General features: G+C 34.9%; 2 protein-coding genes across 2 annotated transcripts; one reads left to right on the top strand and one right to left on the bottom strand.

Annotated features, from left to right (window-relative positions):
- Positions 1-219: 219 nt before the first annotated feature.
- Positions 220-14,254, top strand: LOC110440564 (cdc42 homolog). Its single transcript, XM_021483705.1, has 3 exons — positions 220-483; positions 7,610-7,668; positions 8,411-14,254. Exons 1-3 carry the CDS (start codon positions 345-347, stop codon positions 8,816-8,818), a joined length of 606 nt encoding a protein of 201 aa, XP_021339380.1. The 5' UTR covers positions 220-344; the 3' UTR covers positions 8,819-14,254.
- A 23-nt stretch (positions 14,255-14,277) lies between these two features.
- LOC110440563 (1-deoxypentalenic acid 11-beta-hydroxylase-like) lies at positions 14,278-24,185 on the bottom strand. The gene is made up of 9 exons (XM_021483704.1): positions 23,967-24,185; positions 23,613-23,730; positions 23,200-23,300; positions 21,944-22,085; positions 19,304-19,398; positions 18,044-18,149; positions 17,453-17,537; positions 16,417-16,618; positions 14,278-15,561 (listed from the first exon to the last, which is right to left on the bottom strand). Exons 1-9 carry the CDS (start codon positions 24,114-24,116, stop codon positions 15,445-15,447), a joined length of 1,116 nt encoding a protein of 371 aa, XP_021339379.1. The 5' UTR covers positions 24,117-24,185; the 3' UTR covers positions 14,278-15,444.
- Positions 24,186-26,150: the final 1,965 nt, after the last annotated feature.

Here is a 26,150-nt window from a genome sequence, read left to right as displayed (position 1 = left end):
AATCTAATTCCGTGGTTATTTTAATTAACTACGATGGACGTATGCTATATATATACTTTACATAACTACATCATTATAGTATATAATGTAGAGTGTATATGTGTATACCCCACATTCTTTCGTGGAAACTCCCATGTAAGTGGTGTTTTCCGGTAACACACCAAACAACCCGGGATCCTCTCCATCGACAAAAAGGTTAATACTCAGCTATAAATAGAAGTCGTTTGATTGGTCCGATAAAGGAGGCGATAAATGATGTCATACTTACAAGCTGTGGAGTGAGAGTGGTACACATATGTATTATACGTATATGTATACATGAACGATATTGTGTGCTAAACACCATGTCGGATGACGGACCGAAATTCATCAAATGTGTTGTATGTGGTGATGGCGCCATAGGAAAGACCTGTATGCTGATGAGCTACGCCACAAACAGGTTCCCTACGGAATACGTGCCGACTGTATTTGACAATTACGCAGGTAAGACATATACCCGTCCCGTGGACAAACTGAGGCACAAACAGGTGTGTGGTGAAGATGCTCAGGTGTGATATTGAGGTACACGACGGGGAAGTTTCAGCGTGTGTAATACACGTGAATGTTTCTCACCTGTAAAGTGTCTGATGTCACGATTAAACTACTTTTTGATGATGGGTTAATTAGAATTTATGATTGACAGGTGTGTATGTCTCGACTTACCCGGAAGTGCTGTATACATTTCACATCCAAATTTAACGGATGAAATGAACACTTGATTGATTGTATATATACAGACAGTTTGGCTAGAGGGGAGTTTGTAGTGGTCATAAGTTACATTGGACTGGTCAGAGATGTCCGATGAACTTAATATGACCATCTACACACACCTGTACGGCGACTGAAATCGCCTGAAGGATAAACGGCCATTTAAACTTGAGGTCTCTATAAAGTATATTGATATCTGGATATTTCTTGAAATGGAATTTGAAATGTGATTCAGTGTTTATCAATGTGTAGAAAGTGCAGAAGTAAAACTAGCATGGCTGTGAACTGACAGACAGTTTGATGAAATACACAGTGGTATTGATTGATGGTAAGGGACACCGTCAAACCCGGGGTCACTATACTTTCAACCTTCAATACAGTTCTTCACACTGATGCTATAATGGGTTCGCTGTAATAGCACAATGAAGGAAACAATAAAGCTGAACAAAGCCACCTTTATTCCGTTTTAAATTATATTCTTATTCAGTCACACACACAGTCAATTACAGGTAAAATGAATTGACATTTTTGAAAGATATTATCATAGCTGAACTGACGTAACCTAAAGGAATGCGTTATTACTTTCAAGTAAAGGATTATAATTAGGTTTTCTGTCCGTTGACACAAAGGGTTTAATTCTCATTGCGTGCTGGCCGTGTTATGAATCAATGCATATTTTCACCAGATATCAGGACTATTATATTGAATTAGGCCATGACCAAGTAAAACTACTGCTTCGTATAACAACGAAAAAAATGTATGACTTCCTGTAATAGAAATGTTTTACTTTGAAAATAAGTAAACAAATATTACCAAAATCATCATTATATTAATACATGCCAAAATATAAGTAAAAGCTACAGTCAGTGTGATTATTTATGTATGAAATTATACTATCCTTATTAATTGATAACAAATATATATTTACTTTGGCCTTGGTAGATCCGGGTCTACTTTACCGGTGTCGGATTACGTTTAGGATTTTTGAGCTTCTTTTTGTTGTTGTTTGACATGTTTTTTTTGGTATTGTAATATTACTGTCTTGTTCTCGTGCACTGCTAGCTAATAGTTAGCTGTCACTACTTAACTTTTGACAGGAGTGGATGGGCCTGAGTCAGACCGGAAGTAGAGGACAGTGACATATAACGTGGGAATATATAGAGACATGTGAATGGCCTCGCGCTGTCCTCAACTCGTGTTCTGTCGCCACTTCGGTTATAATGTGACACGACCATTACAAGCAACAATCAAGTTTATATGTTTATATATATAGCATAGCCCTTAGGTCGACAGAGCATATTAGACAACTAAATTGTTTAAGAACGACAGAGAATTTTAGGGTCAATTGAGGTCAAGAGTGACGAGCAATTGCACGTGCTTGTCCAATTAAGCAGAATATTTCACACTAAAATATGGCCATTTGATAGGAAATATTTACGCATGATAAGTGTATCTAAGTTAACTATTTTTTATACGACATGACATATATTTTCAATGATCGTCCAATTGTATTAAAATAAGTCAATTATTCACCATATTTGTCACCCAGTGTCACATAAAAAAACTGTGTCCAGTAGGAAATAGAAAAAAAATGTTTAAATGCATACACAATGTTTGGGTAAAACTCAGAACAAATATATGTGTTTTTGACAATTGACCTTAAACCGTCATCGATATTGTTTACGTAAACGTCAATGACCCGTGATTCACATAAATAAAATATTTACATGTATGAATGTACAGGTAAATATCGCTGCTGTGCCTTTTCCCCTTTCTTCAACTCGCTGTGATAGTTGAAAAGTTTAAATGCTCTAGTCCTTGTTCAAGATCCGCGTATTTGTCTGGCGAATTAAAAACAGTTTTGAATACCTAAGGCTGAAATGCCTATTTATGACCTTATCGGACGAAACACAGTGTATGATTGGTTAAGTCGTTTGAATATATTTAGGTATTCCTACAACAGAAAATTGGCCTTGAAGCCACAGGGACAAGGCGCATTTCATGGTTGTTGGTTTTATAATTACTATTTCTTTGTCATCAAACCTGCTATACATTGTGTGGTGTCCCTGTGCCCACAGGGACATGCGGATCAATTACAAAATGTATGTATAGACTCTCTTCCGATGTACCTGGAATGATATTGGTGTTTCACATTAGATGTTCAAACATGTATACCGTTATTGATTATGATGTCCCTGTGCCTGTGCTCAAGGCTATTAAGACAATACTGACCTGATAGAGACGTTAAGTGTAGTTAACCTGTCAAATCAATTTCAGTTCATAGGAGATTAACAACGACTGCATATTTCCCAAAACACGCTGTCACACAAGTTCAATTTGAGGTAAAACATTTTTTTTTTTGTCATATAATTAAAAAGGGTTGGCCAGAAATTGTACAGCATTATTGAAGTCAAGATGAATGATAAACAGTTCAGGGACAGTTATACCAACTGGAATTAAGAGTGAAATTGACACGTTATTGATTTGCGATTATCAGGTTTTGAGTCTATTGCAAAATTTGTTATTTCCTGTTAGTCTGAGACGTTTTCGTACTTACAAATGGGATATTATCTGTCTAGTAGACTTATAGCCTCATTAAAGGCCTCGTGAAGTCTAGAGGATATACTTATACACCGAAGTTTCAAGCAGTGCCACCCCTCCCCACCACCTCCCGCCAGACAATGGCTGTTTCTGTCAGATGAAAGTTAGAGATACAGAGGAAAATTGCTGATAGCTACTGTCTGTATAGTGTACAAGTTGGCTCAAATGTTATCGTTTTCACAAGGCAAATGTCGTGAACCCTTTGTAGAATAATCTGATGATTTGGTAGAAAACTTGGAACGAACAAACCCCAGGAATCTTTTAAGTGTATAAGACAAATCCATCAAGCTTCTGTTTGATAGCGAAAGGCATTAAAAAGTGTGCATGCATTCCGATGTTTTGGATAACAAGATGCATTGCTCAAAGTTTTCAAAGAAAATCTGAAAAAAGGATGGGTCAGATATGTAAAAAATAATGCGAAGTTTTTTTTTTTGTCAATGGTTATTGAAGATATGTTGTTGTTATATTCCTTTTAATATATAAATGTGGTTTATATATTCCCATGATGTTACAGGTCAAAGGTCAAGCTGTGCATAGCTAACAAATGAGTAAATACACTGTATTGGGCGTGTATTACATGTGTAACTCCGATACGGGGAATTACGGATGTTTATTGGTATAAAACCGTGAACAATACACACCTATATACCGTCATATCTGCTTTGTGTAATACAGGGTCTTGAAATATCGTTAGGTATTACAAAATATCCTGATGACGTAATACACTGCAGTTGACTATACACAGGAGCATGTAGAACGCAACCACTTGTATTTGATAAATTGTCAGCAAAACTTGTTATAATTATATATAAACTTTTTTACGAGTTCTATACGCCCCTGTGCACTGTGCTTCCTCCCCCTCGCCGCTCTGCAGTAACCCAACATCACACACGCGCTTGCATCTGTTTACTGTTGCAGCCAAATTGGTAACTGATGTGGAGGATACCGGCTTTCAGGTTGTGGTGATATTTCCTTAGAAGTTATCTCGTTAGCCAGTCGGTCTGTTCACGGGGCCATGGAGCGAAGTGATATAATTAAGGAAAACAATGGCCGATTATCAGGTTGCCATGGACGCGGTGTAGTGTAACATAGTGGTCTGTGGCTGCACATATCTACAATTGAAATCGATTTTGAACAGTGTCCCTGCATGTAATTACATGTAATTTGTAAATTACCCAGGTGTTACTGATAGCATTAGTTTGGTGGTTTATAGCACAGGGCCATGAGAGTTAATTACAAAACGCATATTTTTACTTCTCATGGTGTGTAAGTACTGAGGTTTATGAAACGTTTAAGGTGTTAAGAACACAGGGGTCTGTGAGTTATTCACAAAATGTATATTTTGGCCTCTCTTGGTGTATTTATGAAACGTTAAGGATGTTAAGAGCACAAGGGTCTGGGAGTTATTCACAAAATGTATATTTTGTCCTCTCTTGGTGTGTAGGGAGTTTTATTAAAAACGTTACGGGTTTAGATCAACACTAGGTAAAATTTTTGAGGATGACTTTTTTACGAAGTGCGGCTCCAATGCTCTGAAGCAGTCGGCTTTTAGCTGTACAATCATAATCAGATGTGAGATCCTCCCAACAATATTCATATTAGGATACACTATTTTATAGCACCTTATCTAATCTCAAGACGTACGTGGTTTCTTTTTTTGTACCACTATATGTATGAAGGTGCTTGAGGATGTATACGTGTTCTACTTGTTATGGAACCGTTTTTACAACGGCTCGTTACTATAACACTTGAAAATTAAGCATAAAAGCCGTAATACCCAACCTACCACCCACACCATATGATATTTCACGCTATAGGCAAGTAAAGTTGAGCAATAAGGTTTATTGTCATGCTCAACGTTCTCACAACTTTCTGACATCTGCGTGGTCCGAACCTACGACCTTAAATTACAGTCAATAGGCCGGCTCACCACCAACTGCGCTTTGTAGCTCCATAAAAGATGCAATTTGATATAATGTAAGGCAGGCAACAACAGCAGTTATCATTGTTTTAGGTGTCATGCTTGATCGATGCATACATAATTACCCTTGTTTACCTGCATTGTGAGACAAATCCTTTACACCCTACACATTATATATCCTTAGTGACGAGGCCAGACGGGTTTTATGTGTTTCAAATAGTTGACAATTCCACCTCCTTAAAACACAAGAACAAAATAAAACAATGCCAAAAACAAATGAACGGCCAAAAACAAATGAACGGGAAACAAATGTCGGGCCTGAGCAAGGCTACTAGCAGTACCAGCCTTGCTTCGTTTTTTATTTACATATGTTGGGGAAGAGAACTGCAAATCGATTGAAGCAGCTGTGACAAAGGATCTAAAAATCAGTCTTATACTGGTGAATCGAACCTCGGCCCTCTACGTGGAAGGCCAATCGATCCGTTAATAAATACAAAAGCAAACACCGCTATCAAAAGCGTTTATAGTATGTTTTTGTGTTTGACACAATGATAGAGTATTAGACAAGACAGATCCTCTCATAAACCAACTGTTGCCTACAGGGCTTGGTTTTCCATCAACATTGTAGTCACGTGTTTCGCATCGCTTACACGTGCCACACACACGCCCACCTGAAGCACCTTCCTTTCCCCCATTAAGGAGGGCGCGTGCCAACAGCTGGTGGGTAGGTTAGAATAAGCTTCTTAAATGAATAATTGTATTTTGGTTAGGTGAGTTGATGTTGCCGCTGGAAACATGTAGCTTACCAGAGAAGCTGAATTCTATCACATATTTTTATATTGTATTTAAAGCAGCTAGCGGTGATATTTTTTTTGAGACTTGTTACGTACGTCATTAGAGAATTTCATATCGATATTTTACATCATATATCTCAAGCATCCGTAAGGTCGACTGATAAAAAGAGTAACGTTCTTTACACTGATAACAGGTCTTGCTGTAAGACAGTCTGGATCTCAGCTACTCGACAAGCATAGGAATGCTGTGGAAAGGAAAGTGCTCTATAAGAACGGTTTTGTGGCCTAGGGCTTAATCCAAATATTGCTTTAAAATCTGGTATCATACTTTACTAGATTATAGTTTTAACAGGAAATTTGTAGCTCTGAAAGTCGTTTCCAATTATTCGTCAATACACAAGGAAATCCGGAACGCTGTGTATAGTCACCAACTATTAAACGTCCCGGATTTTATCGACTTCTAAATTTACATATCACAAACGTCGTATGTGTGTGAAGTAAAAGTTATTTTACGTGCGTTATTTTTTTTTTGAAAGTTTCTTTTCTCGAGAACAATGGGACACTTGATTGCAGCATAGTTTCATAACCCAGACTACGGTAGCCCAGAAAACAAACATGCCGAGCTTTATTTAAAGGAAAATACTTCCTGAAGTGCTCTAAATGTTTTTAATGTTCGCGTTCATCTATTGTTGTCGTTTATGTTGTCTGACTGTGTTCATCAACTGCCATGAATTGATAACGCACAAGTAATTATAAAATTATGTTAATTTCAAAACTTTTTACACAAATGACGTGGCACCGTGAAGTTAGGCGACCTTTTACATACTTTGCGTGTACCATTAATGTGTGAGGTAGATTTTGAACAGTATTTCTCATGTCAACCACCTTTCAGTTTGATAATAATTAAACCGCACTGCATCCATTAGTTCCACCAAATAGAAAGCTAAAAAGCGATTCCCAGCTGTTGTTTATCACTTTTCCAGCTTTTCTTTGGAAAGCCTAAACATTCTTCAACGAAGAAATGACAAACGGAAACGACCGCATTGATTCTGCCGTAATGAGAATCTGATAAAACAACACTTCAAAATTATTATGTATTCAGTATTTACGAACTCGTCCAGCATGAAGTCTTACAGAATCAGGAATATAACATAATTGTCTCATTGTGTATCTTGTTTTAAATAGGAGAAAATCAGTCTTATTTCCAAGTCAGGAAGATCGTCGAAGTTAAAACGTCGTTATCTTTAACATAGTATTCCCAAAAGGCCACACTGGGGGTTAAGCACAGTGTTTAGCGCCAAAAGAACCAACAACATCCTGGAGCACATGGATGTCAGGACCATGGGAAAAGTGATATGTTATTGTTGTTATGTTAAAGCAGGTTATCCCTTTCCTGATAGAGTGTATCCGGCAAATTTTATCCTATCTTGTTAATGAATTATGACTTTCAACTCGAGGTTTTGGAAAAGAAATTGACGGCAGAGCTCTTGTTCATGAGATAAGCTCAATAAACACGCGCATTATATATCTAAATCTATTGTTTCAGTAACGGTGGCCATCAAAGACCAGCAGTTCCAGCTGGGCCTTTTCGACACGGCAGGACAGGTCAGTATACCTCCAACTGCTTCGTCATTATCAAACAGTATTGATGAGCTAGAACTTTAAAAAAATATTAAGATAACGCCTTAAAATATTCAAAACTTTTCATATTAAAATCATATCTGCGTGATATTACCAAATCTTGCGTGTTTCCTTCCAAACTTAATTTGTGTGCATTAGTATGTGTGATTCTTGTGAATATTAAGGTCGATGATTACATTTGAATAAAGTATAATGAATAAAGAATAAAGTTTATTGAACTATCTGTCATCCCAATCGCAGGGCCGTTTGTCCTTGGATATGACTAACAATCCTACATGTTCTCCGACAGTTTTAGGTATCGATTATGAATATATTCAACAGACAACTCTGTGATATATGAGTAGCCATGCATACTACACAAACTTTCAAAGTGTCATTTGAGGATCCCCGTAGGCTCGTACCTCTGTCAAAACTGAAGTTAAGTATTGGAGACTGTTTTACCCCGGCATGACTATAACTTAGTTTGCAGGACTTTTATAAGAAATGATAAAGATCTAGATGAAATAAACAAAATGTGATCAACAACAGTGTTATGAGTGTAAAAAAAGCTGGGCTAGACCCGTATCTAAACAGAAGTTCAGGGGAGGTAACTGCAGGAAATACTACAGTGCAGTGGGCCAGGGATCCACAACTGATGAAATGATAACGAATTTATAACCATAGTGTGTCGTATTAGGCTTACTCTGAATGTTTTGGTCATTTACAGGAGGAATATGAAGGTCTCCGTCGGCTGGCATACCCGGGGACACATGTGTTCCTTTTGGCATTTTCTGTGGTCATGCCGGAGTCGCAAAGGAATCTAGAACTTAAGTGGCTTCCTGAAATACTACAAACACTACCCCCGCCTGCGTACCTTATAGTGGGTACGCAGGCAGATTTAAGAGAGGATGAAGACATCAAACAAAAACTCCAAAAACGGAGACAAAAGCCGATAACAATAGAGGAAGGACAACGATTTGCCAAGCGACTGGACGCAGACTGTTATGTAGAGTGTTCTGCTTTAACAAGACAAGGCTTAAAGGACGTGTTCGATGAGGCTATGATAGCTGTGCTGGATCCGAAAAAACGAAGACGGCCGCCAAAGAAACGGCGTCTCCAATGTGTTATATTGTGAACTGCACGTGCGCCTTATGTCGTTACAATATAATGGTCTGACCCGTCGATCGCTTGATTAGTGTTAGCCGGATATACATTTATCTAACCCTTTGAGGTCACGACGGGCTAAGCGTGTGAGTAATTCTAGTGGCCGGACGTTGACCGTTTAAAATGTTAAATTCTGGTGGCTGAAGGATGACCGTTAGAGATGTCTGGGTAAAGCACATTGTGTTGTCGTCGGCAGAGAGAGGATGTTTAACTGTCCAACACGAAGAACATGTGGTGCAAGCATAATACATAGTTATATAGATTTATGTTTATTTCGTTTCAAATTGTAAAGTATTAAACTTCAGATTGTACTCTGTTCAAGTAATGTACTTCTTGAGTACCTGAATGGTGACTCGAAAATAATCCAGCATTGTTGTAATAACCGCCCACGCTTATCTCGCGTTTGATCTGGTAACACATCCAAATGCCGTTAATAATATGGGTGATTTTCGATCCACAAATTATTAGCTCTTATCTCGCATTGAGTGTTGAAGCCGATATGTACTTTCATCTTTTAATATAAATCATTCCTGCATTTTATTCGTGAACAGTCCTGGTCGCCTTGGTGCTAAGGTGATGCCGATATGTGTGTATTGATTTCAAGAGTCCATCTTACTCTGGTGCTAAACCAAACCCAATTCGTTTTCTATTCTTACAATCAGTGGCAATATCACTGGTCAACCTTCTCGACGTTGAAACAAGAAACTTGTCTCCGACACAAGATTATGTCTGCACAGAAGATTGCATTAAAATTGTATAGCGAACGGCAGAACAACTGTATTCTGTGGAACAACAGTGAGATTGGTGGGAACAAAATGGGGGAAAACGAGTTGGATTTTTGTCTTACCGATTGTGATGTCAGCTCATTTATGAGGTGACCACAGTGACTGATAACAGAGCATGTCACATGGGACAGTTGTCGTATATTAGTAAACGCGGTTACTCAGCAAATATGGTATATACTGTACACTGATTAACGTTGCCAAGTCAACCTTTCCCGATTTTTATTCCTCGAAAGTAGAATTCTTCCTACAACAATGCTATACTATTTCAGGCCGCGAATAGCGATAAAATACGACCGAAATTTAAGCACTATGCACTAAAACTTCTTTTATCAAACCTAAAAGGACAATTCGGAAATATCATTCTGTAGAAAGAGATCAATTGTGTTTCTGTATTACAACACGAACCCTGAAATAGTGTGTAATTCTTTACCATTTTTATTTTGTATAAATTTCATTTAGGGTTGTTTCCTCATCAGTCTTAATCGAAGGTGCTATATGTTTGGATATTTTTTACAGTGATATTTACCTTGTGTTCAGAGAAAGATCTGTCTTCAAATAATAACTCTTAGTTCAAACAGAATTGTATTCATAATCATGCAATGTTATTATATACATGTAATTTCAGAGGGATTCGAAAACAAGCTTGGGGCTTATATAAATTCTTCTCAACTACCGTAAACTCACGAAATTGCAAATTCATCTGATGATGAAATTCATTTTGTTTGTAAAAATATGTAAACACGCAATGAGGTTGAAAACTAAACAGAAAGTATGCGTAGAAAACACAAGTGCTGATATATTTTTTTTGACAATCCTCTCACATTTGTTCTCAGCTAAAGTAGGGTAATTGTATAATGGCTTGATTACTGGGTCAATGCCGTTACAAACTGTCATTATGTACTAATTAACACCGGCTGAATGGCGGGACAACAAGTTAGTGGTAGTGGTTGGTGGCTTGATTAACGAACCTCTATTTGTTTGTTGCATTTTCCCATCTTCGCAATATAACGTCCAAACCGGCCAACATGTCCATATATGACCCTTTATATAAGAGTCAGTGTAATGTATCTAAAACAATATTACGTTGTAGTACGGAGAATTTACGTCGGTATGATTTAGTTGTCTTTAATTACTAGGAAACCACTTTGATTTTGGTGTTTATATGTTAGTCAGAATAACAGAATCCTACCTAAACCCACATGACTTTGTTGTAAAATTTATGTCGGCATGTCTTACTAGTATTTATATGTAATTACAAGTGTATTTGGAAAATGAAAGTCTTCTGCAGAAAATATATCATACGCTAGTCAGTGAAGACGAATGTCTCCAGATTTTTTACACGGATGGTCTTTTTTTTCATTCTCTCTATTATTATGATATTTATATTGAAATTCTGAATAAAATCATCGTGCTTAATGTTTGTAAATAAACGTTTAATGCCCTTTATTTTTATCACAAGAGCAAATATTGATAAACAACATATTAGTACATAATAATTAAATGTGAAGGGCGCAATTAACATGGGACGGATTCAGATTTTATCATTGAAGGCCGAAAGTGCAGCTGAGCGAAAGTTCTCTCGGTTTCATAAGCTATTCTTGGTTTCTATGCAAACCTGTCTGTTTTGAATTTATATAAACGATTAATACCACTCTGTCGTTGTTTGCACACTGTTTTAGTGACATGACATGAAGTAATGACGATTTTTCAGTATAGATACATATTTATGTTTTTTTTTTAATTTCATCATTTGTTTTTATTGATTTCATTAATAACAAGCGCTTTCTAATCAATTTCATTTTAGTTTATTTCTTCTGTATGTGTTATTGAGGCTAAAACACAAAAGCATTCAATTTGAATCATAAATTTGAATAATTTTCCGATGTAATATGAAATTGTTTTATCAAAATATATAGATATTTTTTTCTTAACTGTTCATCTCATGGAATGTACAAAACAGATATTAAATGCAACATAACACTGGCATTTTATCCATTTTTACAAAACATTGAATTTTTGATATTTTTATAAAATTAACACCAACATTAAGACAACAATGTCGAGAAAATCTAAGTTCAACGTTCAGAGTCCATTTCTATATGCATTATGACGTCAAATTTTGACATACAAGTCACAAAGTCAATGTTGTTATGCCTATCAAAACATCAATTTAGCAACAGTAACATGTGATATACAGTAAAACCTCATTATACGCTAGCACTTATCAAGAGCTATTTTTACATTATAAAGGGAGTGGACGATAAATTGATGGAAAGGTATATAGAAATTCTTTAGAAAAGGTGAAAAAAAGACATTGCAATAAATAGGCGTTAAACGAGGTGGCAAATGAAACAAAGGGCCTTCTATCGAGGTTTTACTGTATATCGAAAATATATAAACAATAACTGGTAATCTAACGATATATACATATCAGCGTTTAAAGACTCTAATATGTATAAGATATATTAGTTAAATCTTTTATCTTTCAAATCCTTGAAAGAGGAAACAAATATATTTGTACGTAATAAGATAGACACTTGTATAATGTGTATGACGGCGTTAGCTGGTCGGGACTATCCCTTTGTCCCATTTCCTTGTATATTTTGCCCGGACTGTCATGATAATGGTGCATCACTACTTCCAGTAATCGGACATGCAGTACGTACTCTAAAACAATTATATGAGAAAATGAATATTCGGATATTGTTTATAAAGCTTATGGTGCTATTTATTTGTGTGGAAGAGAATGCATAAACGTGGATGGATTTACATATAAACACACGTACCATTTGTTTACTTAAGTGCAGATGTAGGATATCTTAATAAATATATTCTTTTCCAAATTATAAGTGAATGACATAAATCCGGTCTGGAAAAATGACGATAAAATGTTCAATTGAATTTTTTCACTAAGAAATGTACAGGGCAAGATCATTTTTAATTTGTTCATTAAATAGGAACTTCGTCAAAATGTACTCCACAGTGATTGCACAAGACATTAGCAAAAACGTTGATTTTCGTGGTTATATATAGCTAGCCTAATGTTACTTCATCAAATGCTATGTAACATCAAGTAGCTAACCTGGGCGTATTTTTTTATTATTATTAATTGATGAGTGTTGCAAAACCTCACTGGAATGACTCAAGAACCGAGGGCAATGTAGAGATATCTTTATATATAAATATCAAGCCAGTCTATACTTAGAATGAGTCAGTATCTTTGTAAATATTGGTATCATCCTTGATGAGTAACAAGTATCTCAGTAAGCACACATCCGTGAATATATTTGACATATTTGATATAAATCGTCATCATGACGAAGTGAAAAATTATGCATTCAGCCAAGTATCATTTTGATTTTGCAAATCTTTAAGAATATCTTAAATCGGAATGTGACACAACTGTACTAAAAGACAAATGAGATTTTTTGTTTTTACTAACCTTATTTTTTGTGTCTTTTGTGTTCTTGTGAATCATGGTAATTTTTTGCGGAGAACATATATCAGGGTAAGTTTAGTGCTTTTAACCTGTGTTTATTGCGCTTATTGTTATTTTTTTTTAGACAATATCTCATAATAGGAATATCTGTAGGAAAATATAAGGAAGAATTTATCCCGTTGTTTCTATTCTTAAATTTTTAATGTGTGAAAACTTCAGTATTGATATTTATCGTCTTTAAATTTTATACGAATATTATAATTGTAAATACTTAATTTGTAATTTTATCTTGCCATTATTTTTGAAGTGTATTTAACACTGAAGACATTACAGGATAATACACATGTCATTACTTACATAAACATTTTTAAGCATTTGCGTTGTTTTTATCATGTTTCCTTTTAAAGCAACAAATGTATTTTTAATTTGTCACTTTACAATACAAGCCACCGCGTTCAGTTAAGGCAACATGCTACCTTTTTTGACATACTTAAGGGTTTATGTTTCCTTTCTGTTACACTAAAGAGTGCATGCCACCTTTCTGTGACATGCTTAAGGGTTTATGCTACCTTTTTGAGACAAACTTAAAAGGTGATATCTATCTTTTTGCAATTTTCTTAAGGGTATATATGAAACTATTTTTCTACGAAATATTTCTTCTTTCTCATCGACTGTCCGATTTAGAAACAAAAGATCGCTTATGAATGTAATTTTGACGTCATTTGTTAATTGATGACGTAAAGAAAAGGTACAAATCATTTACAAATTTGTTCATGCAGTCAGATAATCCTGACTATTCAATGATAGAAAATCTTAATCACATGTGTAATAATCACGGCAGCATGTAATCTTATCGCATTTACCAAACAACAATATCAAAATCTGAGGTTTATACATTAACATATTTATAAGAGAGATATGCTGCTCATTGTTAACCGGTGCGTTAGCTGTAATGTTACAGTCTATCTTATCTCATTGTACAGGAAATATCTGAGATTGTATGTAAATATATTGACAATATTATGTAAGAGGAATTCACAAACAGTGTATGACAGAGAAAGAATATATAATAATATGTCACGTATCAAATTGTTGGTTAAATATAACACATGAATTTTATTTTACATTGTGTTATTTTAAAAAGATTCAGAAACAATTTAATAAATAAAAAGAAATTAAATACTTTCATGTTCCTTGTTTTTTCCACGATACATCTATCCAAAACAAACCTGACATCTATAACAAGTTCTGCAGTAAGGAATCAAATGTGATATGCATACTTCATACGCAGTAAAAGTTGATGTGTTACTATTGAATAAATGGAAATTAATGATGATGGAATACATAAATACACACTTCACTGACTAGAACCAGTATAGGATACAGATTTATCCAGCTGTATGAATTGATGTAGATGAATAAAAAACTCTGTTTGTTAAAATCTAGCCAAAGTGGGTGATAGCACTGTACGGGGACTCGTAAAACAGTATTAGCAAATGTGATTTTCGCATATACATGCTAGTCGACTTCTGGATCAAAACAATGTGTGTAAAGAATTTGTTACTAGCATTTGTATTGTTGTATGGCTTCATTTCCATTGTTTGTAAGTTGGATGCATCTCCTCTGCTTTAATTTTGTTATTCTATTTTATAGTACGTAAATCTTTAAAATCGATTTATCTAGGGAAATATGCGATCAACTTTTCTCGCCTCTCATAGAAAGAATTTATATAAGATAGAACACCTTTGTCATAAACTTGCTTAACTGAAATGAATCCTTTACAGGACTGTTTCCTTGAAATGTATATATATTTCGAATTATTTTCTCTATTGCCTGTTTAAAATGCATTCAAATATACAGCAAGCCAGAGTGTAATAACAGAATTGATACCAAAGACGATTTCTTTTTAACTTTCATGAAATCTTTAAGTTAGACGTTACATTCTTAGTAATATCTGTATATTCCATGAAACGTTAGTCGTAAAGAAAACACGGATTGTGTCCCCCTGAATTGGCGAGAAGTAAAATACACAGTTACGAAGTTGAATCCACAAAAAAAAACTTTGTGCCCCTTACCAAGGCCCTGCTCTGCATCCACATTTAAATGAATCCGCCCGAAAATGTACCAGCCACACCCCAGCTTACTTAGACCTAATGGGAGTTTTAAATGTATGATATGATAATCGATTTAAATTGAACTGTAACTTGTAACTTACTTTTAGGTTTGGCTTAATCTACATATCTCCTTTTGTGTTTCCTAAGTCTTTAATAATTGTCTTGAAAATGAACCTCTTGAAACCTTTGTTATTGTCTAAGCGTTGTAGATCAATGACATGTCACTTTATGGTTTAAAACCAGATTTAATTCAACCCATTTAAGCGGACTTCTCCTCGCTCTGCATTTTCTGCACATGCCGATTGACGTGAACGATTTCCCATTTCTTCATCCAAGGTCCCTGAATGGATGTATCAAAATCAGCTTCCTTTGTTTCCTGTTGGTATAAAACAAAAGCACAATACATATTCTTAAAAAAATTGATATCATTTTGCAAGTTTAAAATACTTAAGCGACCATAAACTTTCGGCCTTACGCAGGAGGGGGAGGCCATCCGTCTTGTTAAACTCGGCAAAAATGTTATAAAATGTCGTTCTACAGATTCTATAGTAAGCTTCTCCCCTAAATTGACTTTCAAAAACAGCACGGCAGAATGCTCACCATAACCCCCATAACTAAATAACTGTTTGGCGTCTTGCTACCATTATTTTAAACAAAGTAATTCCCTTCTTAAGCTAAACATATATCAAGCTATTGTAACTTAAGCTAATCTGAATGCACAAACAGGATTTTTTTTATCGGTCATGGGAGGTACACTGTTTGAAGACTCCACTGTGTACCTACAGGTATATCACGGGTATTCCAAATGCAAAATAGTGCTGCTTAGTTGACAAATAACGTTTAAAGTAATAGCATAAAACATCACACATCTTATCTTTGTGATGTGTGAACTTTAAAACCATTTAATAATGTTGAAATGAAAGTATCTGTCCCGTAACCTTGTATATAAGAAATGCTAGTTTAATAACACATGTTGTATCCCAAACTTTAGACTTTGATTTTTGTTCTTTTTATTTTACTTATAGTAGCACTGACGAACGAAATGTTCATATAGTACAGTTAACATATACTTTGTCTGTCTAGCTACCTATGTAGAATAACTATTTTAAAATATGGGCATCCTTCCTTCGTATTTCCAGTAATTATAATACTTACTTTAAAATAATTTTTATTAATAATGCTTTCGCTTTACCTAAATATAACCTTAAAATTTCAGAATCGATCGGTTTACCTGTGGCGTGTCTTTAACAGCATCAGCAGTGATCTTGAACCTATCCACTCCTTCGAATTTGTCCCAATCTACTACAGGGTGAGGGTCCTCCTTCGTGCGGAAGACGACTCCCTGTTTGAGGCCATAATATCCGTATGGGAGGTGTGGAGTCTGCCAGCGTAGGTCTACACTCCAACGGATATGGTCTGACGCGTTATTTAAACTTGATGAGGGGAAAAAGGTAACCATTGCTTAAAAATGCAAATGTGTTCACAAACAATGGCAGAATCAGAAATCTAGACTGACATAAAATTCCCCCAAAAAATAGATTAGAAGATATATAAAGCAATTAATTAAATTGAATGTCACCAAAGAGTATGAACAATCACGATAATTAATTGACTAATAAATACATTAATTAATTAATTAATAACATATTGTCTGAACGGATTAACTCAACAAAGGATGGTTCTGATGAAGCCGTCTACATGTTGACTTGACTGTTGAGATGAGGTTTAACCTCGATCAAATAGGCTTAATAATGTAAGGCAGATAAATGTAACTCAATGATTTTATTTCGCTATCTCAATCGGACCTCGCTCGGCCATTTCTGTACATGCGCCGTGATCTTATTTTCGTGCACCTAATGATTCATTTCTTGAATATTTTCATTAAAGCGTTTCCAAATTTTTCCTTCATTCATCGTTTAAAAATGTTTGCCACACGCATTCTCTGAAAACGGTACAATGCTTAAATACTGTGAGAAAAGAATCAACATTTTTGAATCTAAGACAAAAACAATATCTTCTCGCTTGTTCTCGCAGGCATTTGAAGCTGACAATGGCTCAATATTCATAAATAAAGATTTTGATTACAAATATGCAGATATACACCAAATGAACCATGAAAATTAAAGAAAAGCATTTTATTACCTGTATTTCTGTATTAAATGTTGGAGAGAAATATTATACTTATTTACTAATTAACATCACATGGAAATATGAAGAAAGAGGAAATGCAATATAGTAAAAACTGAGAGGAGTAATCAGTAACATACCTTCTATGTGGAATCAAATTATTGAACAAAATCATACTTCCATAGGGTATAGGGAAGGTCCTAATGTCCTTCTTCACATTGATATCTGAATGAGAAAAAACAATTATATAGCAATTCGTATGTTTGACATGGGGCCTGTTCGTTATAAGGGAAAAACCGGTTCGTATAAACTTCAAAATTGTTCGTTTCAGAGATAAAATCTGACGGACATGCATGCATATAGCATGTATGTATTTAATGGCCATTGGTAACGCAATCAAAACAATTTCAACGAAAGAAAACCATTTTTGCAGGTCCTCTCCCAGAATATCAAGAAACCATCATTTGTCTGTTCAAAAATAGTCATTCTGTGAAAACCAATTACCTTTACAACAGTGAGTTCACATATCATTTCCAACATTTAATTTGCATCCTTTTGTCGCAGTCTGAATCAGATCCATCATGGTTTTTACCTGCGATATCGCGTCCGATACAACTTGAGGAAAAAGACTAATTTAAACAATAATGTCCTTCTACCACAAAAAACCCCCAACAAAAACGGGAAAAGATAAAATGTATCGACTTATATTGATGTTTAAGATTAAGGTTTACCAAGTGTTTTCTCCATTTCGTCTTCTTCCAGCATTACATACCAGGTACCACCATGACAGCACTGGTGAGTGGCGACTTTCCCAGTTTTGTGGCCACCATGCATCATCTTGGATAAAATATAATGAAATTATTCAAACTATTACCAATTTCTTTCCATTGCTATAATAGAAAGTCAAATAGGATGACACTTTTGAGTCATTTGAGTTAATCATAAATTAATTTACGATGTTGTTTTATAACTCTAAAAAAATATTCCCAAACTTGCATCTTTTGAATCCATGTGTTGAACATTACGAAAATTGTAAAATTCGGAGCAAGGAACCGTTAATATCGAATCAACTTGTCAACACCGAAAGTGGCGGAAACTGGGACGTGGCTATCATATAGCTTTGTAGTATGACATCCATTTATATAAGAGCGGATCGGGTTAAGCAGCTGATGTAATTTCCAATTCTTGAAGGTAGCATGATGCAATCGTGTTAAATATGTTTTGTTATATAAAACAAAAACCTGAAAGATATATCTGAAAAAGAAATTGAAGGTCCTAGCAAAATGTTTTTTAGCTGGGAAGCTGTTCCAGAGATTGTTATAAAAAAATCGCAAAGAGAGAAACACCATTGTACCGATTGGTAAACGAACAGTCTACTGCCATATTGTCCTATCGAACACAGCTAAGACACGACAACCGGGAGTTCAATCTGTTTCCCAGTATATTCCTCTGTGTAGTTTATCATAATTTTTGCTTCATTTTTTATTCGATTTACCCCCAATTATTTCACAACCTATTGAAGCACTGATATCATTGTATTTGAAAACTACTAAATTATAATTATCAGAGGGCCCGGACGCCCGAGGGCTGAGATCGTCGCGGGTTGATAGGCATGGGATATGAAAACGGCCTTATGCTTTTCTTTTACCATATCCTATTCAACTTTTTGAACTTTCTAATTTAACGCCACAATTATCAGCTGTAACTGAAATCAAATGTAATTAAAGCATGATTTTGTTTTCTGAATTGAGTGGAATAGGAGATGCATGCGGGGCGGATAGAAATTGGTCCAGTATATGGCCCATGTATAGTAAGCAATATTGAATATGCAAAGCAACTTATATTATGTACAAGTATATGAGGCATTTGTTGTAATGTCTTATTTGTTGAAAAAATAAGTTTCGACAAAAAGTCATGTAATTTAAGATAGAAATCTATGACATAAACATTTTTTAAACATGTTATTGAGTTTGCATATGATATAACATTACCTGCAAGCAGCCGTTGGTCTCTGTAGCGTCCACAAACGGTATCCAGGCGGTGGGTTGTAATACACGGTAACTATTCGTGTCAAGGTAACCAGAATCTAAATTACATATAAAGATTGTTTGTCACATAAACATCAGTCTAAATCATTTCATTGGCTACTTCAACTTCCACCAACTACTTAAATGTATGCATGTGCTAAAATGTATCATAGTGGCGAATTACATCGAATTTATTCTTTGTTTAATATTAAAAAGACAGAAATATAATAAAACCGTGATAACATCAATATCGTGATCATTTACGAATTACTTAAATGAACGCAAGGAGATATTGAGTTTTAATCTCACTTGAGACTGGGTATTTTTCTTGGTGATATTGTTAAATGATCTTGACAAGTGCACAAAACCCTCTAACATTGTATCAAGTAAAACCCAAATCCATCAAGAATGTTCTTGTAAGTACACATTAAATGTTAAATGTTAAGTGATAGGATTATCATCAGTTGTAACATTGCATAGTTCTGTATGTGTAGGACAATGTTGCCCCTTTCAGTTTTCATATCTGATTTTATTGTTTTTAAACCTTACACTTCACTGTAAAAAGTCAATTCATGATGAGAATAAGTATATTGATATTTAATCAAATTCACAAATGAAATTATGATACAGCAGTTCACAAGCACTCATTCAGTGAATACTCCTGAGTAGGAAGATATTCGGAACCGGAAAATGTAATAAAAATAATTCCAACTATGAAGCATAACATCATTAGAATTGAGAAAGGTTAGTATGCAGCCATTAAACCTTAAAGCTTAACCTCCAGGAACACATGGTCTTACTATCATACTTTTTGATATCCTCGATCCAGATTTTATATTTGATCATACTTTGCCTAAGTTTTATTTGGAATTCAGTTTTCTCCTGTTTTTGTATTCATAAGTCAAACAAATTACGATGCAAGAATAAATGTGCAACACATATCTAATAACATATAATTTCAACAATAACGTAATATCATAGGTCGTAGATAACATATTGGTTAGTTTATTATCACATGCATTAAGTGAGATACTATACTAGTACAAGGATGTCGAAAGTGTATCATTGTCAGATTAGATAAAAATACGACTACGTAACTTATACGGAATTGACCAACGGTCAGGATGTGTTGTCCCGTCATAATCTAAGGTCAATATTACTACTGATTTGATGGTTATTTATCTTCCTAACGATAAGTTGTTCCAACTCCACGTGTCATATCTCGATATATATAGCGATATAGATAGAGTGTATGATTGGTGCACTGTGTGGAAAATGAAAGTGAATGTGAAGAAGTGCTGCCAGGTCATTTTTACAAACAAGAAGAAATGTATGAATTTTAATTACACTATGAACGGTGACAACCTGAAGAATGAATGGTGTGTGAAAGATCTTGGTGTTTGGCTGACCTCTTCAATGAGTTTAAGTACCCACATTAGACGTACTGTTTCCAAATCAATGCGAATGCTCGGTTTTATAAAACGTACATGTAAAAGTTTTGTCAGATCTGGTCTCCTTACCAAACATCTTTAATTCACCAGGTCGAAGTTGTCCAGCGTAAACTATTGTTTTAAGGCACACGTTGACTACAATTCCATGTCTCACGCTGACACTTGTAGGCATTTTAATCTCCCTAGCCTCGAACATAGGCGGGCATTTTTAGACTGTGTATTTCTTTACAAATGTGTTAATAGTGCTTTTGATTGTCCATATTTAGTCAAGCAAATGTGTTTTTTAATTCCCTGGTCGTAATCTACGATCAACTCGTTTTAACCAGTTTTACTGCCAGAGAAGTAGAATAAACGTTAGAAAGTATAGTATTTTAAACAGGATTCAAGGTAATTTTAACTATCTTGATTTTGCACCAGACTGTGATATGTTTTGTGCCTCTCTCGCCGAGTTCAAAGAATGGTTAAAGAATATTTGCTATCACTAATTCCTTTTGTTTTACATATGAGTATCTTTTAGTCTGTGTTGCATGCATAACTGACTGTGATATTTTATACTTGTGTTGTGATGTTGTTATCCATTCTGTTAGTGGACCCTTGGGTCTGTTGAATTGGAAATAAATAAATAAATAAATATCTCCCTTGTTACTGTCGACCCCGTATTCTATGTATTTGATTTTGATGATAAGTAGCACTAATTGTACTTTGATGTTCCCAAACAGGTCAACTATAAGTTATCAGGTGTATCTGACTCGATGTGTTTAAATCTTTTGAAGACAAGAGGTTTAAAAGTGAGAATTTTGAACATCAAGAACCGAAAGATATGCATACGTTTTGGAAATGTTTTTTTAGGAAATGAATTAAACAGTTTTAGTGTTACCTCGAGATCATATAAAACAATAGATTTAGCAGCTACAGAATAACTGTCTGAAAACGGAGCCAAATGCAGATAAACCCTGACTATTTATCGACATTTGTCAAAAGTGTGATACAATTTATGGTTAAACTTGCCACAAGACCATTAAGCTAGTTGTTACCTCATGTAGAATTTCCGCGATGCAGTATGACATTAAAAATGTCTCGAATATGCATGGCTTGATTACAAAGAATAAGCATTCCAAGAGGATTGTGACTAGGGCAGACGTTTATACGATACCTTGGTGCCATGGGACTGTTGTTGCTTCATCTTGTGGTAGCTTTGCCCGTAGATTCCAAACTGGGTGACCAGCTATATCCGGGCCTATAAGTTGTTCGACAATGTTCAATAACACTTCGTCTGTCCAGAGGTCCTTAAACGCCTGATTATAACATTTGTTATGAGGGATATTTAAAGCATCACATAGTAAATCATGAGATGAAAACGCTAGATAGCTGCAAAGCATTTCTTTATTTCTTTTTTCGTTAAATTTATTGCATTGTAAAATTGAAATTCTTGCCTGTGACACTATAAACTGATCGCGGTGTATATATTTTCACGTGTAGACTGGTTTTCGCTAATTCATAAATCGCATAAAAGCGAAATATTATATTTGTATATATGAACAATACCCCAAAGATGAAATTATGCAATATCACTACCGACAGGTGACCTAAACCTATTTTTATTACACTAAATAGGGTGACAGTGGTACCCAAACAAAATTACAGATATATATTACTGCCAATGTTTATTTTGACTTGATATTTCGTATAGAATTATCATTGATATAAATTTATTAAAAACAAAACAAAAAAACCCACGAGAAATTGTCAAACAATTAAAAAAGGAACAATGTTACTTATCAACACTTCATGCTTCCTTCAAAACATGCCATTAAATAATCTATCTGCAGATTATTTTCATCTAGTAAAATACGTTTGGAGCATACCAAATACAGAAAATGCGAATTTTCAGAATAAATGAAGTCAAGATATCTGGGTTTTTTTTGTTTTTGTTTTTTTTAGTCGAAATCCATAAGTTTGTATCTATTTTTTTTCTGTATTATACTATTATGCTACATAATATTACACTTACTTAAAAGATGTATGTAAGCTCATAGATTTCATGAACCTTAAACTATTTACGAAAATATGTTCAAACAATATTATCGTCACTGGATTCTCCATATACCTTATTTACGCTTTAAATGGTGTTGTTTTCCTCACAATATTTTTTTCATCATTTTATACTGCTTTTGTTTACGATGGACTATTTTCCTATTACGAAGACCTTTGTGTGGGTACTATTTCCGATTCAGGACGTCACCCGGCGTTTTGATTTTGAAATTTTTACTACGTTAACATGGTTTAAGACGGCTGGTAGAGTGATAAAATACATGCATCATACCATTATATAATTATCTATAATTTTGGTTAATTTAAACATTAATCGGAAAGATTCATCTCCATGTGTTTTTAACAATGTTTACCTACCTGCATCAATCGGGCATGTTTTATAAAGAGAACACTTGTCCCTTGAAACTGATTGTCCAATCTGATCAACCTATCAGAGGTTCCGAAGTTTTCACACAGATCTGCAAAACATTTAAAACAAATTATATTTCTTAATTTTATTTCAAAACCAGATTCTCAGTAATTAACTTTTAATGAAAAATTGAACAGACGACTTTGCTTAAATATATATATATATATATACAATAGGATAAATTGATCAATTGGTTATGTTCCAGGGTATAGTGGAATATGTTTTTCACTATATAGCTCAAAAACCTGTCAAAGGTAAGACTCGAAAAAATGTCTTTTATTGAGATTACTTATTCCACTAAAACAAAATCAGAAACGTTAAATGGAGATAAATTTAGTTAAAAATGAAATGAGATTACTACCTGTGATCTTTCCTGCTTTATACAGTTTTTGAGCAAGCTCATCAACCATTTTGTCTATGGCCGTCTTACAGGCTTCCAAAGTTTCCTTCCGGAAGACATTCTCTACAACTACATATCCCTGTCAAAATTAGATATGTGTTGCATAAATAACATCTTACTAGTATGTAAATAAACATTGAATGAACTCCGCTCTTGCGTATCATTATAAGCTCTGTAGTTTAAATACCGAGCTTTGCTTACATCGTTGCTGTTGAATATACGATATGTATATGTATAGGTATATGTTCAGTTATTTAGAATAATAAGCTTTAGAATATTTCCTTTTTTTAATAAGAAATGAAATAAATGTTTTACCTCCTCGAAGAACTTCCTAATGTCCTTCTCTGGTAACTGGCCCACTTCTCGTTCTGTTGTAGGTTTAGGCATTGCCCGTATATCAAATATTTCTGCATATTCCTCCCCAGTGAACCCTGCTAGATCTGGTTCGACATGAGCGTTCGCCATATTTTCTGATACGCCTCGCTCTCGTCAAACAGTTACATTATGTACTAGTTTGCACTATCTCAGGGTAGACCGATCATTCAATACAAAGCAAAATCTCCTTGAGACACTATCAGCTTTAATTCATTTCGGAAATGCCATTCTCTTCAAAACGCTATTCCTATTGTTTTAAATTTTTTATGAAGATGATCATTTTATTCATTAGACGGATATAGTTTGCTTTGGATTTTGAAATTTTAAAATAACATTACATTATGAAAGATATGCTAAACTAACTAAGCGCAGAATAAAACCCAGTCACAGTTTGCTGATATGCGTGAACTGTCGCCTTAGGCAGTACTAAGCGCCGAGAAAAATAGACTCACGTTGTGTTGTTACCGTATGATGTCTTGTAAACGTGCTGTGAAACAATGAACAAAAGAATCGCAACTACAAAATTACACCAATAACACGTAGATTAAAAAAGAAGATCTTAAAATTAAATATATGCAAATATTATGTTGTCAGGAAATAATATCAACATAATAATTATAACAATAATTTATAGACATATATACATTATAATACATATATGTCTTATAAGTTATAACGACTGTATGCTCCACTATGAGTACTGGATCCGAACAAACAAACGTCCATTGGATACGTACTATTACTCAAATAGATATATTAGCAAAGAAGTAATTGTCGTTATAACTTGCTCATATAATATTATGCATAAATACAAATAGTCGAATTTAAGCGTGGATTGAAATGCATATTAAACATAGGTGATGACATGAAATCCATTTGCTGACAGAATTATTCTATAATGCGCAGTATCATTTCTCTATATCAAATCTAGGATGTATATTAAATACATTTAACAAAGACGTTAATTAGTTCATGATTGTCTTATATATTAAGTATGACTTAATCCCAATTTGAAACATGACATCAGGAAATTATTATTTTGACTGGCTAAACCTTCTTACCTTTAAGATATCTGCTAGGGATCGTGACAGATTGTTACCAATCGTCCCAGTGTAGTCCACTACAGGAAGACAACGGGTAACCCGGTTTATGGATTTTGGGTGTGCAATACAATTTAGGGATGTATTCTGATATCGGGTATATGAACTTGTATTGCTGATCTGTGATGCATGAATCATCTCTTATTTTAGCCAGAAGTTGTATCATTATGGGGTAGGGTCATTCCGGAGAACTTTTGGTGTCACTAAGTAAGGCCTTAACTTTCTCGTCGCATTCCCCTTTTGTTCCCTTCGTAATTATCTTTGTCTAAAACTACTGTAGCCCTGCCCTTGTCTGCTGTCACAATTGAATTTCCTTCCCCACGTTTTCTGAGAGCTTTGCTTTCTTCCCTTGTCAAATTTGATGTTGATGCTTTTGCATTCTTCAAAATGCCTATTGTATCCGACCGTGTCTGCTCTGCTTCGTGGTAAGGGAGTTTTAAACAGGCTGATTCAGTAGCCATTTGTTTACTGGTGGGCAATTTCAATTATAATGACACTGTAACCTATATGATGCAGTGTATATACGCTCTTTATCGATAGGCGAAACGTCCCGGGTCGAGTGACATAAACAATATACAAGTTCGTCACATCGTTGTACAGGTAAAAATACAAATCGCTCACTCAGTCATAGCTTGACAAAGGGACGAGTCGGTCTTAAACGTTGGGACACGTTTAATACGTACATTGTTTGTGTAGAAAGTAAAACGTTGATATCACATATTTCCAAACTGATGAATCTTATTGAAGAAACTACCGTTATGAGTGATCGACAAATCACGAGTTGGTGTTGGGTCAGTCAGTGAAACCACTACCTGTCGAGGGCCGAAGGATCTAGAAAGGGCCTTTCACAGGCAGATTCAACACCAAACGATTGATTTATCTTACTTAAAAACTTACACTCAATATAATAATTTATCAAAAGCGAGCCCCAGACAGTCGGTTTGGTATGATATGAATGGGACGGTGGGATCTTCTATGCATAGAACTAGATCCTTCACTGTAATACACACTAACCATACACATA

Source organism: Mizuhopecten yessoensis, unplaced genomic scaffold, assembly GCF_002113885.1.
Source record: "Mizuhopecten yessoensis strain PY_sf001 unplaced genomic scaffold, ASM211388v2 scaffold11185, whole genome shotgun sequence".
Classification (NCBI taxonomy): domain Eukaryota; kingdom Metazoa; phylum Mollusca; class Bivalvia; order Pectinida; family Pectinidae; genus Mizuhopecten; species Mizuhopecten yessoensis.
Note: the sequence above shows the minus strand (reverse complement) of the source record. Positions and strands in the feature narration are given on the sequence as shown.

Bases quoted from the DNA above. Each gene is read 5' to 3' on its own strand.
- LOC110440564 (XM_021483705.1), top strand. From the start codon at position 345: ATGTCGGATGACGGACCGAAATTCATCAAATGTGTTGTATGTGGTGAT. The intron at 484-7,609 runs GTAAGACATATA...CTATTGTTTCAG, and splicing joins TGTATTTGACAATTACGCAG to TAACGGTGGCCATCAAAGAC. The intron at 7,669-8,410 runs GTCAGTATACCT...GGTCATTTACAG, and splicing joins TTTTCGACACGGCAGGACAG to GAGGAATATGAAGGTCTCCG.
- LOC110440563 (XM_021483704.1), bottom strand. From the start codon at position 24,116: ATGGCGAACGCTCATGTCGAACCAGATCTAGCAGGGTTCACTGGGGAG. The intron at 23,731-23,966 runs GTAAAACATTTA...TAATTTTGACAG, and splicing joins TTAGGAAGTTCTTCGAGGAG to GGATATGTAGTTGTAGAGAA. The intron at 18,150-19,303 runs GTAATGTTATAT...ATTTTATCCAAG, and splicing joins AGACCAACGGCTGCTTGCAG to ATGATGCATGGTGGCCACAA.